This window comes from Myxocyprinus asiaticus, chromosome 12 (assembly GCF_019703515.2).
Source record: "Myxocyprinus asiaticus isolate MX2 ecotype Aquarium Trade chromosome 12, UBuf_Myxa_2, whole genome shotgun sequence".
NCBI classification, from domain to species: Eukaryota; Metazoa; Chordata; class Actinopteri; order Cypriniformes; family Catostomidae; genus Myxocyprinus; species Myxocyprinus asiaticus.
In genome coordinates this window covers 22,009,867-22,026,128 of record NC_059355.1, presented here as the reverse complement: position 1 = coordinate 22,026,128, position 16,262 = coordinate 22,009,867, and the positions used below count along the sequence as shown (strand labels likewise).

The following is a 16,262-nucleotide window of genomic DNA, read 5'->3' as shown; positions in this document are numbered from 1 at the left end:
GATGGAGTCCCAGCGTATATGGTCAGAGAGATCATGGACTCAAGACGATGAGGGAGCCAGATGCAATCCTTGGTGGACTGGGAGGGTTATGGACCAGAGGAGAGATCATACTGGACCCATCCCTGATCCAAGAATTTCATCATGCCCATCCTAATCGTCCAGCACCATGACCAAGGGAATGTCCCAGTAGAAGAACACCACGAGTTGTTCATGGGGGGGGGGTCTGTAACATCTGAGGTTGTTACCCCTCCTACCAACCACCAGAGGGAGCCCTCTCCCGAATACTAACTCTGTACCGTTTCTTCTTTGGTGATTTCCTGTTTGAACTATATAAATACCATGCTGTTTCATTTTGACTTTGCGAAGTTTTGCCAGTTTACCCTGCCTTACCAAGCGTTTTTCCATTGCCATTGCTGATTGTTCTCTTGTTATGACCATTGCCTGTTTTCCTGGATTTACTGCCTTTGGATACCCCTTTGTTTTGTTTGCCTTGTTGGACTGTCTTTTTGGTTTATTGGATTATACCGCCTGCTTAACTACCTCTATTTGCCTGCCGATTTGGATTGTTTGCTTGTGTACTTTAATAAACTTCCTGCACATGGATCCTAACACCGTCTCCATGGCCAGTTCGTTATAGCGGTAAATATGTAATTTTAACACTGATAGTGGCGGTTTTTTTGTGTGTCCCCTGATTTATTGCCCACCCTGTTATGTCATGATACTATGACCTTTCTTTGAAGATATACAGTATGTTATGAAATGACATCACACACACTGGAGGTGGACATTAGCTGTTCTGTTAAATTGAGTAATTTAAAGTTTGTAACTCTTTTGTTTATATGTTTTCCTTTATTTTGTGTTGGTCATATGTGGTCAAGCATAAAATGTCCATGTTATGGGAAGATAAATGGGAAATGGAATTTTTAAATTTCAATTTACAGTATTTGTTAACAAAATCAATATATATCAATATAATTTACAAATATGTTTGCTAAATATCAATCACAGACAATGAAGTGGCTAATATATTCACTGAATGTCCACCCTGATGCTGCCTATTTAACTGGATGGACATCTGAATTGTTTAGTAATTTAGCTTGACCAGTATGACTAATACAATCTTTAACATGTCCCTGTAATTATGAAACATGAAGATAGTTGTAAAAGTAGAGTATCTGACTGACTTGGAGAGATTGCGAGCCGCGGTGTAGGTTGCAGTAACCTGTAATTACGCAAATGCCGGGTTGCTGTTGCTATGTAAACATCCCTACACTTCTCTCTCTCTCTCTCTCTCTCGCCAGCATGAGAGCAGCAAAGGAGTCTGGTTACTAACACTTAAATCATGCAGCAACATCTGGTTTAGGAAGGAGGTCTCTCTCTCTCTCTTCCCCCAGTTTGGTGTGTGGTGGTTTGGATCTGCCTCCACAGCACTGTGGCTCAGATTGCAGTGGTTGCGCAATACAATTTGGCAGCCCTCTCTCTCACAAACACAAAGACAGACATACACATTCAGACATAGTCAATCACACAAACCATAAAACAGCACATTGATCATTTGTCCTCAAACATTTGGAGAGGCGCTGTTATAGTCTGATTCTGTGCTTGGTTTTTAAGAGAGGGAAAGCAGAGGAGTCATTTTTAATGAGAATATTAAAACAACATTTGTTGAGAGTCATTTCTAAGAGCAAGAGATTAAAACAGAAATGTCTTTCACATTGATATTTACTATTGCTCTTCCGGTAACATTTTACAATAGGGTTTTACTCGTTAACATTAGTTAACTCAATATTTAACATGCACTAACAATAAACAATACTTTTACAGCATTTATTCATCTGACTAAAGGGATAGTTAACCTAAAAATGAAAATTCTCTCATCATTTACTCACCCACATGTCATCCCTTATGTGTATGACTTTTTAGAAGAACATTTCAGCTCTGTAGGTCCATACAATGCAAGTGAATGGGTCCCAAATTTTAACACTCCAAAAGACACATAAAAGCATCATAAAAGTAATCCATATGACTCTAGTGTTTTGATTCATATTTTCTGAAGCAATATGATAGGTGTGGGTGAGAAATTCTTCTCCCTGCCCAGTAAGGGGCGGTATGCATGAATAATGTGTATCGCCAAAAACACAAGAAGAAGAATGTGAAAGTGATCTGTTGCATATTGCTTCTGAAGACATTGATTTAACCACTGGAGTTTAATGGATTACTTTTATGCTGATTTATGTGATTTTTGGAGCTTCAAAATTTTGGCACCCATTCACTTGCATTGTATGGGCCAAAAGTTTTGAGAAATTCTTCTAAAAATCTTCATTTGTGTTAGTCATACACCTCTGGGATGGCATAAGGGTGAGTAAATGATGAGAGAATTTTCATTTTTGGGTGAACTATTCCTTTAATGTTAATTTCTACATATGCTATTATTATTTTTTTTACATTTAAATTTGTAGCCAATATGTTTACATTAGTTAATGCAATATAAACTAACATGAACAAGCAATGATTAACCAAATATTGTTCATTGTTAGTTCATGATACTGTACATAATGCATTAACTAATGTTAACAAATAGAACCTTATTTTAAAGTGTTACCACTCTTCCTTATTTTTGTTTGTTCTTTTTTGTTAATTTGTATTAGTTTTGATTTGGTTTTAAATCCTTGGTTTTATTTTATTTTTTTAGTTTAACATCATCTCTTTTATGCCATTTATCAATCACCCTGTAAAATTCAGAATATTTTTTTTTTCTTCTCACCCTCCATGTATAGTCACTCACTTTCACTATAAATATTTAAATATATAAAGGCCTGTCTTTGGTTAGTTTCTTTCCATTTTTGCATAATGTCATCCAAGCAACATATAAACATGGCTATTATTTTTCTGAATTATTTTTCATTTTAGCATATATCAGAAGAGGTCCATTTTATGCAAGAAATAAAAAAAATAAAAAAAATTGATTGAAATTGAAAAAAAATGATTTCATAATGTGTGCAGTAGAGGGTTCATTTATGCAAGTTGTTTTGCAGTTTTTTTGTATGCAGCTTAGCTGTGGATGCAATGGCAATACGGATGTATAAATATTCATCATGCCATTAAAGCACATCAGGGGCGTAACTACAGGGAGGGCAGGGTGGGCAGCCGCCCTAGCACCCAGGGGTGAGAAGGGGCCTGCAACGGTCGACCAAAAGGAACCATAAAAATGACAGCGTGCCCGACAGGCAATGAAAAATGGCCCAGGTCCCCCTAGGAGGGGGCCCGATAGGTTCTATGCACTGGAGCCCGTAAGATCCAAGTTACACCACTGAAGCACATTAAAACTAAAACTGAAAACTATATGGTTTATTTAGCATTTTAGGTCATTTGTGTCCTCAACAGAGCTTTTATTTATTTTCACTGAGGATGAAGGACTGATCCCTTTACAGTTTGTCAGTGAGCTGAATATAACTGCGGGTATATTTTTGTAAAGTCTATGTCATTCACCTTTCAGCACTAATTCTATTCATGTATTTGTCACATGCTATGATGGAAGAGGAGAGGAACATTGTGTATCAAGCCTACGGGCCTGGAGAGACTGTCACTCATCCCTGTGTGAAAATGATGGAGCGCTTAGGGGAAAGGAAGGCATTGTGCCCGGGTACATGAGCAGACGCGTGCTCCTGCAGCCACCACACAGCCCTCGCCTTAACCAGCATCCTGGAAGAACTGTTTTTGGAAAGTGCTGCAAATTAATATCTGGCAGGATTTCTGCTCTGCTTTCTATTTCACCAGTTAAACCTGAGGGCTCCCAACAGCACTGCCATCCCATAATAACCGACCACTCTCAGAAACGACAGCTTGGCAAGCTGAAAAAAAAAAAAAAAAAAAAAGATACTAAGAAGTACAAAAAGTGCTTAAGAAAGTAAAATAAGGCAAATGTAGTGATGAAGTGAGAAAATAAGATTGGAAAAGAGCAAAAGAGAGAAAAAAATTATTGAAAGGAAACAGCTTATTTAAAGCTTATGTGTGTATTTTTTTGAATGTAAAAATACTTTTCCTATCACATCTTAATATACAGTACATTTACTATACACAGCAATACTGGCTCAACCAATAGTGCAAGTTTGGGGTGGGACTTTCTGTTTGTCAGACCAACGACAGATGGTGGAGTGTTTACGCATTTTGGAGACACTAGTGGGTCAGAAATTACACATTTCAGCTTTCGAGCTTTAAAGGTTGTTCTTGTAATCAGAATAGTCATTCTAACATTTAGATGGGAAAAGATTAATTAAACCCAAATTTAAATATTATCAAAAACCTCTAGTAACAGGTTTTGAGAGCAGATGTGAGTGTTTGTATAGGATTCTCTGAGAGAAAAGGAAGATGGGTGAAAGAAAACATACATTTTATACTCCACTACATTTGTTTTCACATCTCGGTCCTTTGTAAGTTCATTATTGCCTATTACTAAACTATTACGTGTGAGTCATACTGATTTGTGATCATTAATTACACACGTAGACTTTAAAATAATAAACATCTCATTATGAAAACACTATGCCTGGCCTTGGCTTGCTGTATCTCCTGTCCTCTATATTACAAACGAGAGAAGCAGTCCTGGGCCACTCTAAGACAGAACTTCTTCCTGTTTCTTCAGACAGATTACATGTAATTTCCCTCTGACCCAGTACATGCAGTACCCTACTGCTGTAACAGTTCTGGTGACAAGGTCTCGGAAGACATTGAGATGTTCATATATTACACCTCCATCATCGCTGTAATCAGACAAGTACAGCTGAACACAGGTTATGACAGGCAGTGATCTGACATCCATGTGGAAAGTGTTCAGCGCAGCAGACTTTGATGCGGCAGATTAGATAATGTCCCAGCTTTTAGATTAAAGAAAACAAGAGACATTGAGCACAAGGAAAATATGCCTAATGCCAAAGTCTGATGCTCATAAAGTTTGTTTAGACTCAGATTGATCAAAATCAAGAACGAACCATGGAACACCAAGTTTGGGACAGCTTTGTCAACAACAGAGCTGTTTAGTTTGTACTCCTTAAACCCAAAAGAGAATTACCCTTTTTGAGCCATGGGGTCCCTCTGGAAATTCTAATAGGATTTTTAAAATAGCTGTTTTCGATTTTTGAGGAAAAAGAAGGCATCTGTTTAACTTTCACTTTTTATTCTACCACATAAATTACAGTCATATTTCAAATGAATTTTGAAACCGTTGTGTGCTTTAAATATGCAAGTTGCTAACAAGTTGCTACATAAGAACTACAACAGTTGTCCAATGACTTACTCTTCAGTATTCAAGCACGTAAAGTTGTTACAGCTCTACTATAACAATATGATAAACTTTATTCAGAGCCTCAATAAATGCCATCTGTTTGACTAACAATAGTCAGTAAGTAAATATGCCATAAATGTCTTTGAAACACTCATTGTTGCACTAAAAAAGCTAAACACAGCACAAAGAATAGAACAGAACATAGGTGTACGAAACACTTTTTTTTTTTAAGTAAAAGAAAATGGTGCTCCTATGCGAGATGCTGAAAAAACAGTGAGACGTGGTGCAACAGTCAAAGACGTAAGTCTAATGCATCCTTATAGAAGAACAATTGAAAAACAATGCAGACGGATACAAAATGTGTTCAGTGTGAATGGCCCCTAAGGAAGCTACTATTTAGTGCAGAGCATCAATGCTTGCTCAACATTGTTAAAGTAGGAGGTGGGTGGAAGAGCATGCTCTCAGCTTACTGTGTTAGTGTGTAGGTCAGAGTGGGACAGGCAGAACTTTACTAAACTCAAGGGATGTTCAAACACAGTGGCCATTGTCCTCTTGCACTACCATCACTAACAGGAACCATTCCACTGTGAGCAGCTCAAGACTCAGGTCAAAAAATTTGCTTGGCAGCTCTACTGATGGTGGTGTTTACCCTCAATTAGTGTTTCATTGACAATTCAATAAACATTGTTAAAAAGCCCCATGCATTTTTACCTTATTGCGACACTGCTTAAATCTCACTTCAGAGAAATGCAGATCTTTATCACCCATTATTTGCTAATTTACTGACAGATTAAAGGAATAGTTCACCCAAAATGAAAATTACTCACCCTCCTGGCATCCCTGATGCATATGTGTAACACAAATTAAGATTTTTATCAGAATATTTTAGCTCTGTAGGTCCTCACAATGCAAGTGAATGGGTGCCAAAATTTTGAAGCTCCAAAATCCACATAAAGGGAGCATAAAAGTAATCCATATGACTCTAGTGGTTAAATCTATGTGTTCAGACACAATATGATATGTGTGGGTGAGAAACAGATCAATATTTAGGTAATTTATAATCATACATTTTTTTTCAAAATACCTGCCCAGTAGGGAGCAATATGCACCAAATCACCAAAAACAGAAGAAGGAGAAAGTAAAAGTGAAGTGGAGATTGACTGAGCAGGGAGGATAATTTATAGTAAAAAAGGACTTAAATATTGATCTGTTTCTCATCCACACCTATCATATCACTTCAGAATATATGGATTTAACCACTGGAGTCTTATGGAGTACTTTTATGTTACCCTTATGTGGATTTTGGTGCTTCAACCTTTTGGCACCCATTTACTTGCATTGTATGGACCTACAGAGCTGAAATATTTTTCTAAAAATCTTTGTTTGTGTTCATCAGATGAAAGAAAGTCATACACATCTGGGATAGCATTAGGGGGAATAAAGGATGAGAGAATTTAAATTTTTGGTTGAACTAACCCATTAATGTCAACTGCCTGACATATTCAAAGATTTTATTGAACTTTTTGATTTACATGTGTCCTAACCAGGTGTGACACAACAAAGTATTGTGATAAAAGCTGTGATAAAAACATTCAAGTCAAGGAAACATAGCCCTAGGCATATCTATAATCCCTGATCCTTACCCTAACCATGAAATACTCCTAAAATCAGAGAAATCTGATTGGTTGATAGGACCGTCGATCCATGCACAACTGGATTTTCCTTGGTAAAATCACAGTTACCCATAAAAGTTATGTCTTCCATGTTAATCTGACATTCTGTCCTAAACAGTTGTGACCGTGACAAGTAACAGGATATTTTGTCAGCCACTTGGTATCCATTTCTGTGGTGTTGAGCTAGGTAGCACCACCCACAGTGAATCTCATTGGTCACAGATCCTTTTCCACATAACTTTATATAAAACATTAAATATGTTCTGATTTACGCTTTAGTGACACATTCATCTTTGGAAACTTGTCACGTCGTGCCTGGTTAGGACATGGAGTAAGATTCATTCATATTTCAAAATCTAAACCTATGCCCTCAGGAATGGGATTTGTTCTATGAAGAATAGAAGAAAAGACTCTGGTTTGAGTGACAGAAAAATAAAAAAAAGTGCTGAGAATGACCACTGGGATCTGTTACCGACAAAGCCATGTACAACAGAACAAGAAGCAAATCACAGAACGCTGACAAATACACACTCTCTTAAATCATAGCACTCCATCCCGACAATCCAGACTTGATGACTGTCATAATTTTGCCTGTTTCTTCTGTTTGTTTTGTTGCTGCCATATTGTTTTCTTTCCCTTTTTCTCTTGGCATGCAACTATCTGTCAGGCTTTTGTGCCAGAGGGGAACAAATCATCACTCTTCTGAAGAGACTGAGCCAACAAGCCCTGATCAATCATACAGACAGAGCTGCCTGAGTCAGGATAGGGGAGGCATAGCTGACGTGCGGCACTGGTGTTTCGGGCTGAGAGATTGAGGCTGTCAGCACTTTCTTAATGCAAATCCCCCCAGCCTCTGCTCTCTGACAGCCAGAACTAGAAGACTCATGCTGGGAGGAACCTGGGAAATTCTGAACATAGGGGGCGAAACAGACAACACTGCCTCACTTTGTCAAGGCATTGAGAACAGAGCTTATCAAGAACACACCCTACACAAAGTCCTGAAAAAGAACACGCCTGGTTTTCATGTGTTGGAATAAATAAAGACATGCATAAAGTCACATATAGCACATGGATCCAAAGCTACACAAACATCGCAGCTATTTAAAGGTGAAATGTGTAATTCTTTTGACATCAAAATACTTCTTCCTATCCCATTTTATGTCCCATGACATTCTCTAAGCCAGTGGTTCTCAAAGTGTGCAGCGCGGAAGACTGCCCCATTTTCAAATCTCATTCAATTTCCCACATTCAAATTTGATGCAATGACAAAACACACAAGAACCATAGTGCGCAATTTCTTTTCCTTCATCTTTTTCTCCTAGTGTGCCAGGTGCACTCTAAACAAAGACAATCTCATGTGTGTGCCAGATTCAAATGGGTGAAAAGGTGAATTAACAGAAAGCTGGTGTATAGCTTCATAAGAATTAAATTATAGCTTTTATGTGCTTTTTAAGCTTGACAGTCACAATCACTATTCTCTCATCACTGATATTGTTTCACAGATTAAAATATGTCATACAGTTATTTTTGGGGTGAGCTGTTATTGCTACTGCATGCAGTATCACTTTTTATGTATTTTGGGATGTTTTACAAGTATAAAGTTATAATTAAAATGTTTTATGTATTTATGTTACACAGAAAGTATACAGAAAATAGCAGAGCAATATAGGCCTACTGACATAAAGTTAAAGGAATAGTTCACCCAAAAATGAAAATTCTCTCATAATTTACTTACCCTCATGTCATCCCAGATGTGTATGACATTCTTTCTTCTGCCGAACACAAACAAAGGTTTTTTTAGAAGAATATCTCAGCTCTGTAGGTCCAAACAATGCAAGTGAATGGTGATCAGACCTTTGTAGCTCCAAAAATCACATAAAGGAAACACAGAAGTAATCCATAAGACTCCAGTGGTTAAATTCATGTCTTCTGAAGCAACATAATAAGTGTGGATGAGAAACAGAACAATATTTAAGTCATTTTTTACTCTAAATCTCCACTTTAACTTTCACATTCAGATGTGAAAGTGAAACTAAAGAGGAACCACATATGACTTTCAGATGAAATGGCAAAAGTGGAGATTTAGAGTAAAAAAGGACTTACATTTTTATCTGTCTCACCCACACATAACATATCGCTTCTGAAGATATGGATTTAACCACCAGAGTCATATGGGTTACTTTTATGTTTCCTTTATGTGATTTTTGGAGCTACAAATGTCCGATCACCATTCACTTCTATAGAATGGACCTACAGAGCTGAAATATTCTTCTAAAAATCTTAATTTGTGTTCTGCTGAAGAAAGAAAGTCATACACATCTGAAATGGCATGAGGGTGAGTAAATGATGAGAGAATTTTCATTTTTGGGTGAACTATCACTTTAATTCAAGTTGTTTTTTTAATGAAGAGTGTAACTTCATTATTCAACAAAACAGTGAAAACTCAAAGAATGCATTCAGTTTTCATTGTTGTTGTTGTTTTTTGTTTTTTTTATTAAACTTTCTTCGTGACACAAAGTTGAAAGAAAATGCAGTTAGTGTTTTAAAGCAAAAAGATTTCATGTTTCAAAGGGGGACATGACAAAACAATTTTAGAACCACTGCTCTACACAAGTACTGAATGCAAACGTCTCTAACTAAGAAAAGTCTACACATGTTGTTGCATTCTGAAATGTGTCCGAACACATTACATAACACAATGCATGAGTGTAAAGTACTGTCACTTTTCTCTTTCCATGTCATGTTGGAGCAACAGTTTGAGGAGAATCTTGTTGAGGAAGTTATCTAAAGTTAGTTAAACTTTTAACATAGGCTAGTTTATAGCTAGCTGCCCAACATCCGGTGCAGTGGCACAAACATTTGAAGGTAACTCTATCGCCCACTAGAGTATACAACGCAAGAATTTCACATTAGATATCTACGATTACATTATATCTGGTACTTTCAAAACATTACTGTTTGTTTGGGTGGTCCAACATGCCAACATTTGGCTTAACTAATGGTGTATCCAGAGTTTGGGGCAGGACTACTTGTTTGCCCAAACAATGGAAGAAGGGGGCGAGGCAGAAAGAATGTTTGGGAAACTGGACTGGAAATCATAATTTTTTTCGCAATTCCGTTTGGTGTTGCTAGCGGAGCAGAAATTACACACTTCACCTTTAAACACAGACACTTAAACACATTAATATTTCTCAAGCGTGCATGAGCACTGGTATTCACTTCATCACAAGCCATGACACAGCACGTTTGAAAGGCTGTTCGTAACACTTCTCATAAATTCTCAGTCCTTTCCTTCATCTTTACAAGTAAAACATCACAGATGGCATAGATGGCTCAATGCAAAGTCACGCCATATTCACACACTCTTGACCTGTTATTCCAGAGTCCCAGGAGAGTAGGATGGGTGATGAGGATAACAACTCTTACCTGCTGAGGCCAAGCTGCAGAGGGTCAAAATAAAGATGCTGAAGGGGCGTATGTGTGCCGTTGGCCACATGGCTGGAAGAGAACACTTCCCTGAAGCCAGACGTGGTAGAAACAAAAGCAGTGAGGTATCTTCTCGCATGGTCCAAAGACACTCTGTAGAGAGAGGGAAAATTATGTCAGTCAGTGACCAGACAGCAGGGAATTAGGGTCTTACTGTCACATCTTGTGGGCTCAGATGTGAGGAGACACCAGAGCTCTGGTCGAGGTGGCGGCTCTGGTTAATCTTTATCAACTAATTAAGCCTTGCATGAGGGGTGAGAATCAAGAGAACAAATGGGTCTTCATGTCACACCCTCAACTCCAATGGAATAGCCCACGTCTCACGTTACAGAACGATGTAAACAAATGAAAACTAGGGCTGCACAAATAATCAAATAAATATTCGAGATTACAATTACAGCTGCCACAATTAACTAATTGCATAACAGTAGCTGATACTCTGAACTGTATATATATAAAAAAAACTGTTTTAGCCTGAAAAAAAAAGAAAAAAAAACTAATTAAATATCACAGCTTGCTGAAGTAAAAAAATTCAAGTTATGCTTTTTTTTCAGATTAAGATTTGTATTATCAGTGGCTTTCTAAGTGCACTTTCAAGGAGGATATATATATATATATATCAATTTCAATGCTTAGGTTTTCCAGATTTTATTTTTAGAACATTTTTGCAGCAGCAGCAAAGCGTTTTAACCAATCACAGAAAGACATGTGTGTACTGTTTATCCTAAAGTTTTATTTTCATGCTGCTAAAAGAACCAATGTGAAGTTGACCATTTAGGTAATGTCAGTTATATGTAAATTATTCATCAAAATTGATTTCAATGACAATATCAATGATAAAATTGACAAATTAATTTTTTTTTTATATAATTGTGCAGCCCTACAATCAATATAAATTAAATGCTGAAATGCAGATAACAGGCAGCAGTTAAGAGTATTAACAGGCAACCGCTAACTATCACAACCACGACTGAACTCGAGAGATGAAGCGGCCAACTGGGGTTCACCAGAAGGTGGGTTAAACCTAACATATGTCACACCAGCAGATCTTAAATACAACATGCATTATTCACATGAGCTCTCACTCACTCCACCTGACAAAAACAACCCAATAATAAACATACCATCCGCTTAACTGACATATATTGAGTCAACAAATAAAAACCTTTCAAACAAATCTAAGCTGGCATTCAAAACATTTATGTCTACTCTGAGCCTCTAAAATGTCACATCAGACTTGATTCAGTCAGTTTAATTCCATTCTGACAAAATTAGTTTTCCATGGCCACCATCCCATATCTGAGATATAGTATCAAGGTATCTGAACAAGCCTTAAAGGGATAGTTCACCCAAAAAAGAAAATTCTCATCATTTACAGACCCTCTTGTTATCACACATGTGTATTAGTGGTCGATATTCTGACTCTTTAATTATAGGAATTGACAAATACATTTTGCAGTTTGGCTGACTTGTTTCTTGTGGGTGCCGAAAATCGCCTGCTTGCACATGAAGCAATGCAAATTTACAATTTCTTCCGATAAACCGACGATTTTCCGCATTCCACACCTTCTCATGAGGATGTATTAGACCTCCAGGAAGAGTTGTCACCCTGTGACAGATCTCTGGCTTTCTTGTAAAGGAGGAAACAGGGGCCAGGTAAACTGTCCAACGTAAATCTTTATTTACACACTTTTCAGCACAACAAATGAACACACACATGAACACGGCTGCATGTGTCTCTCTCTCCCTTCCGGTGGTCTGGACTGCCCTTTTATCCCTCTCCAGCTCTCACTACAACACAAAACAGCTGTTAGGTAATTTCCCAAAGGTGTCAGTCCTTACCACTCTTCCTCTCCCGGCCTCGCCCTCGCTAGGTCACACCCCATCTCCACACATCCGTCCCATAAAATACGGAATCGTCCCGTATTTTAATATAAAATGATGCGTCCCATATAGAATCAATATGGGATGGGATTTGTGGCATAAGCTGGTCAGATGGCGTCACAGCAAAATCATTCCAGATAGTTAATTTAACATTGCTATAAGTTGGGGGGGGGGGGGGGGGTTAAGGGGTCATCTGAAAATTCCACACACTGTGCTGAAACTGTGGATTTTTTTTTGTGAAAAACAGAAGGTTCCATAAACATTCGATAAGATGTACAAAATTGCACAGATTCAACAATATATGAATACTATCACTGAGTCAGAAAGACAAGAAGGTAAAAGACAAAAATAAATAATTAATATAAAGTAAATAAAAAATGTAAAAATACATTTTTAAACCAACACATATGTATACATAAATAAGATAAAGAAGATAAATAATCAAAGAAATAAAAATAATTATATTTTTTATAAGTCATGGGTCACGAAAGTTCTCAGCATATAAGAAAGGATATACTTGTACACTTTTTAGTATTAAACTCAAAAAGCATTTATTAATAAAACTGTAAGAAAAATAAAATTAAAAAAATAATATAAAAAGTAAATGTCTAATTTACTATGCACTGTATGTACAATTGGTTTGATTCTGTATTTTTTGAGAAAATGCAATCGCTACTTGGACATTCCATCCATGGTTGCTGGACTACTGTGTGTACTGTTACTTCCTTCTTCCTAATATATTAACAATTTCTTCGTGCAAATAAATTACTAAAATTTGATGACTAAACAGAAATCAGAAGAAACTGCTATCTACCATTTAAAATACAGTATTATTATTATTATTTTTTAATTTTTTTTATTTTACAAAGTTTAAGTTTTGTGTGAAATTAAGTAAATATAGTGCTAAATAATAGTTTATATAATAATTCTTTTTAGCAATTTTATGTTTATGTTATTTACTATATTAAATTGTGTGATATATAGTCATTGTATCAGCCTATCGGCCACCCTGCTCTCCAGATATCAGCATCGGTCATTAAAAACCCCATATCATTCGACCACGTAAAGTGTATGACTTTTTTTCTTCTGGATAACACAAATGAAGACTTTTAGAAGAATATTTCAGCTCTGTAGGTCCATACAACACAAGTGAATTGTGACCAAAACTCAGAAAGTCCGAAAAGGACATAAAGTCAACATAAAAGTAATCCATGCAACTCCGGTGGTTAAATCCATATCTTCTGAAAAGATATCATAGGTGTGGGTGAGAAAGAGATCAATATTTAAGTCCTTTTTTACTATAAATCTCTACCTTTGACCAGCCCCAACCAGTAGGTGGCAGAATGTGAAAGTGAAAGAGTACATTTACAGTAAAACAAGGACTTAAATATTGATCTATTTCTCACCCACACCTATCATATTGCTTGAGAAGATATGGATTTAACCACTGGAGCCTTATGGATTACTTTTATACTGACTTTATGTCCTGTTTTGACCTTCTGAGTTCTGATCACCATTCACTTGCATTGTGAGGAACTACAGAGCTGAAATATTCTTCTAAAAACCTTCATTTGTGTTCTGCAGAAGAAAGAAAGTCAGTTACATTAAAAGGCTAGTTACATTAAACACAAACATCAGAGAAAAACAACCATAAAAGCGGTTTGCTATTATTTCTACACAGTTTATTGTTATAAATTCATAAAAGGTACATATTTATGCGGATACATGCTTCAGGGAGTTCAGAATGCTGCTAGACTCCAGCTTGTGAGGTTGCGCAGCTCAACCAGTTTGTACGTTGCTGCCTTTATCGTGTTATTTTTCATTAACTTGTAAAAACGACCTCTTACGAAACAGCAGATTCACAGATCAGTAACACCAGACGTTTGTGCTTAAAAACACACACACATGCTCTCAAGGGCATTGCCAGTAACACTCAATTTAACCTGACCAAACAACATCACAGGTTTGTCACGCTAGGTAAAACCAGGCATTTCACTGATGGTTTAGCAGTTAGGCTACATTCAGAGTAGCCAGCCACCCGTACAATTACAGGGGCGGGGAGCTGGTGAGGCAGAGACCACCACTAATGTCCCAGTTTATCTGATGTGAAACACAAAAGGAGATGTTTTATTGAATATCTCGACTGTCTTTTCAATACAATGGCAGTGGATAGCTCCTCATTTTAAAGCTTAAAAAAGGACCCAAAAGTATCATAAAGTAGTCCATGTGACTCGGCCATCATATTCCAAGTCTTCTAAAGGCTTATGATAGGTTTTGGTGAAAAGCAACAGGAAATTTAAGTAATATTACAGTCAAAATCTTTGACATCCATTGCTTGTTCATGAGCGCTGTGAGAGAAGCTTCTTAACGGTGGCTTGCTTGCATGTTGAAGGGAACATGCGTTGTTTAGCGCTGTTACGATAGGTTACACTTTATTTTAGACACTACACTTCCATATTACACATCCCATAAACTGAGGGGCAGGGTGGAGCTTACCTGCCCGGATACAGTTAAAACGGTTTGTGTCAGAGGCAACTTTCTCTCATCAAATCATCGAAGAGACACTCTCCCTATTAATCGAGGCCCAACCGATCCTGCGCATCAGGATTGTGTTTTCGTTGTGGGCTGTGTGTGCCTTTTTAACCCCCCCGAACAATCACCATAAGAGACTGAGCTTGTCTGGTCCATCGAGGAAAACTCAGCCGACCACTACCAAACGGAGCTCACCATGTGTTCCAGAATGAGGTAACCTCACTGCCCCTAAGTGACAGACACACACAAAGAAAAAAATACTGATGACCACGTTAAACACACACAAGTTACGAATGGGATTAGTGGTGGGGTATGGACCCCTAGACAAATGATCTAGGGTAGGTGGTGGAATAGAACGGTTTACCTGTTTGAGCCCACCATTAACCCTGTTTGTAACAAGCACAAAAAAACAATGCAAGTTCACGTTCCACTGCCATTGTATTGAAAAGATGGCCAAGATATTCAGTAAAACATCCCCTTTCTTTTTTGCAAAAAAAAATAAGTTATACAGTTTTGGAACAACATAGGGATGTGTAAATTATGACAGAATGTTCATTTTTGGGTGAACTACTTCTTTAAAACTTTAAAACTAAAGTCGATCATAACATTTTTGAATGGTTAAGACTAACCACAGGGGATCCAGGGGATGTCCCCAAGTGAAGAGTAATGAAAGCCACAACTTTATCAGTATATGAAACTCTCTCTCACTCTCTGTTTCCTGTCTCTTTTATCATTCTCTGTCACAGATGAGGAGAGCGGTCTCTCCCTCTCTCTCTCTCTCTCTCTCTCTCTCTGCAAACAGCTGCAGTAACAAAGAGCCATTTACACACGGGCAGCTGCTGAAGCTGGGAAGTCATTTTGGAGGATCTCAACATCTACTGCACTTCCAGCAGAGGTGCCCAAGCCAGTGCCCTCTGCTTTTGATTTCAGAACCTCCCTTGCCATTCTCACACTAAATGCATTTTAGACCCCACTCATCTAAGAGGACACAATCAAAGGTAAAGGAAATAAAATAAAAAAGAACGAATGTCAAACAGATTTGGAACAACATGAGGGTGAGTAAAAGATGACAGAATTTTTATTTTTGGGTGAACTGTCTCTTTAATACTAAAAGATCCTAGACCGATGGGTGAAATGGTATGGTACACAGCATGTTATTTTTTTATTTTATTATTTGACAACCAGATAACAACACCTCAGTAAGCCTTGAGGGTGCAATCTCTGAACTGTCACAGCATGCAAACCAAAAGTATATAAGAGGAGATGGTACAGTGGCCATTTTTTCCTAAGTTAAAACTATCAGGCCTGTTACTGTTGCGATCTGATCTCTCTTTAAAAAATTTTTTTGACTTTGTTTCTGTTGAGAGAAAGATCACCTTATGTGACTCCTACTTAAAGTCTCTCTC

The 16,262-nt window shown here is 37.5% G+C and overlaps 1 protein-coding gene across 4 annotated transcripts in view; it reads right to left on the bottom strand.

Annotated features, from left to right (window-relative positions):
• Window positions 1-16,262, bottom strand: part of LOC127449630 (transforming growth factor beta receptor type 3-like) — a 228,145-nt gene that overhangs the window by 203,305 nt on the left and 8,578 nt on the right. For 2 of the 4 annotated variants that reach the window (XM_051713153.1, XM_051713152.1), the window contains exons 2-3: window positions 14,985-15,084; window positions 10,381-10,533 (exon numbers count right to left, since the gene is read on the bottom strand). In XM_051713153.1, coding sequence (XP_051569113.1) covers window positions 10,381-10,533; window positions 14,985-15,012 — 181 coding nt within the window. In that variant the 5' untranslated portion in view covers window positions 15,013-15,084. The remainder of the gene's footprint in view (window positions 1-10,380; window positions 10,534-14,984; window positions 15,085-16,262) is intronic. The other 2 variants (XM_051713154.1, XM_051713155.1) reach the window with 1 other exon arrangement.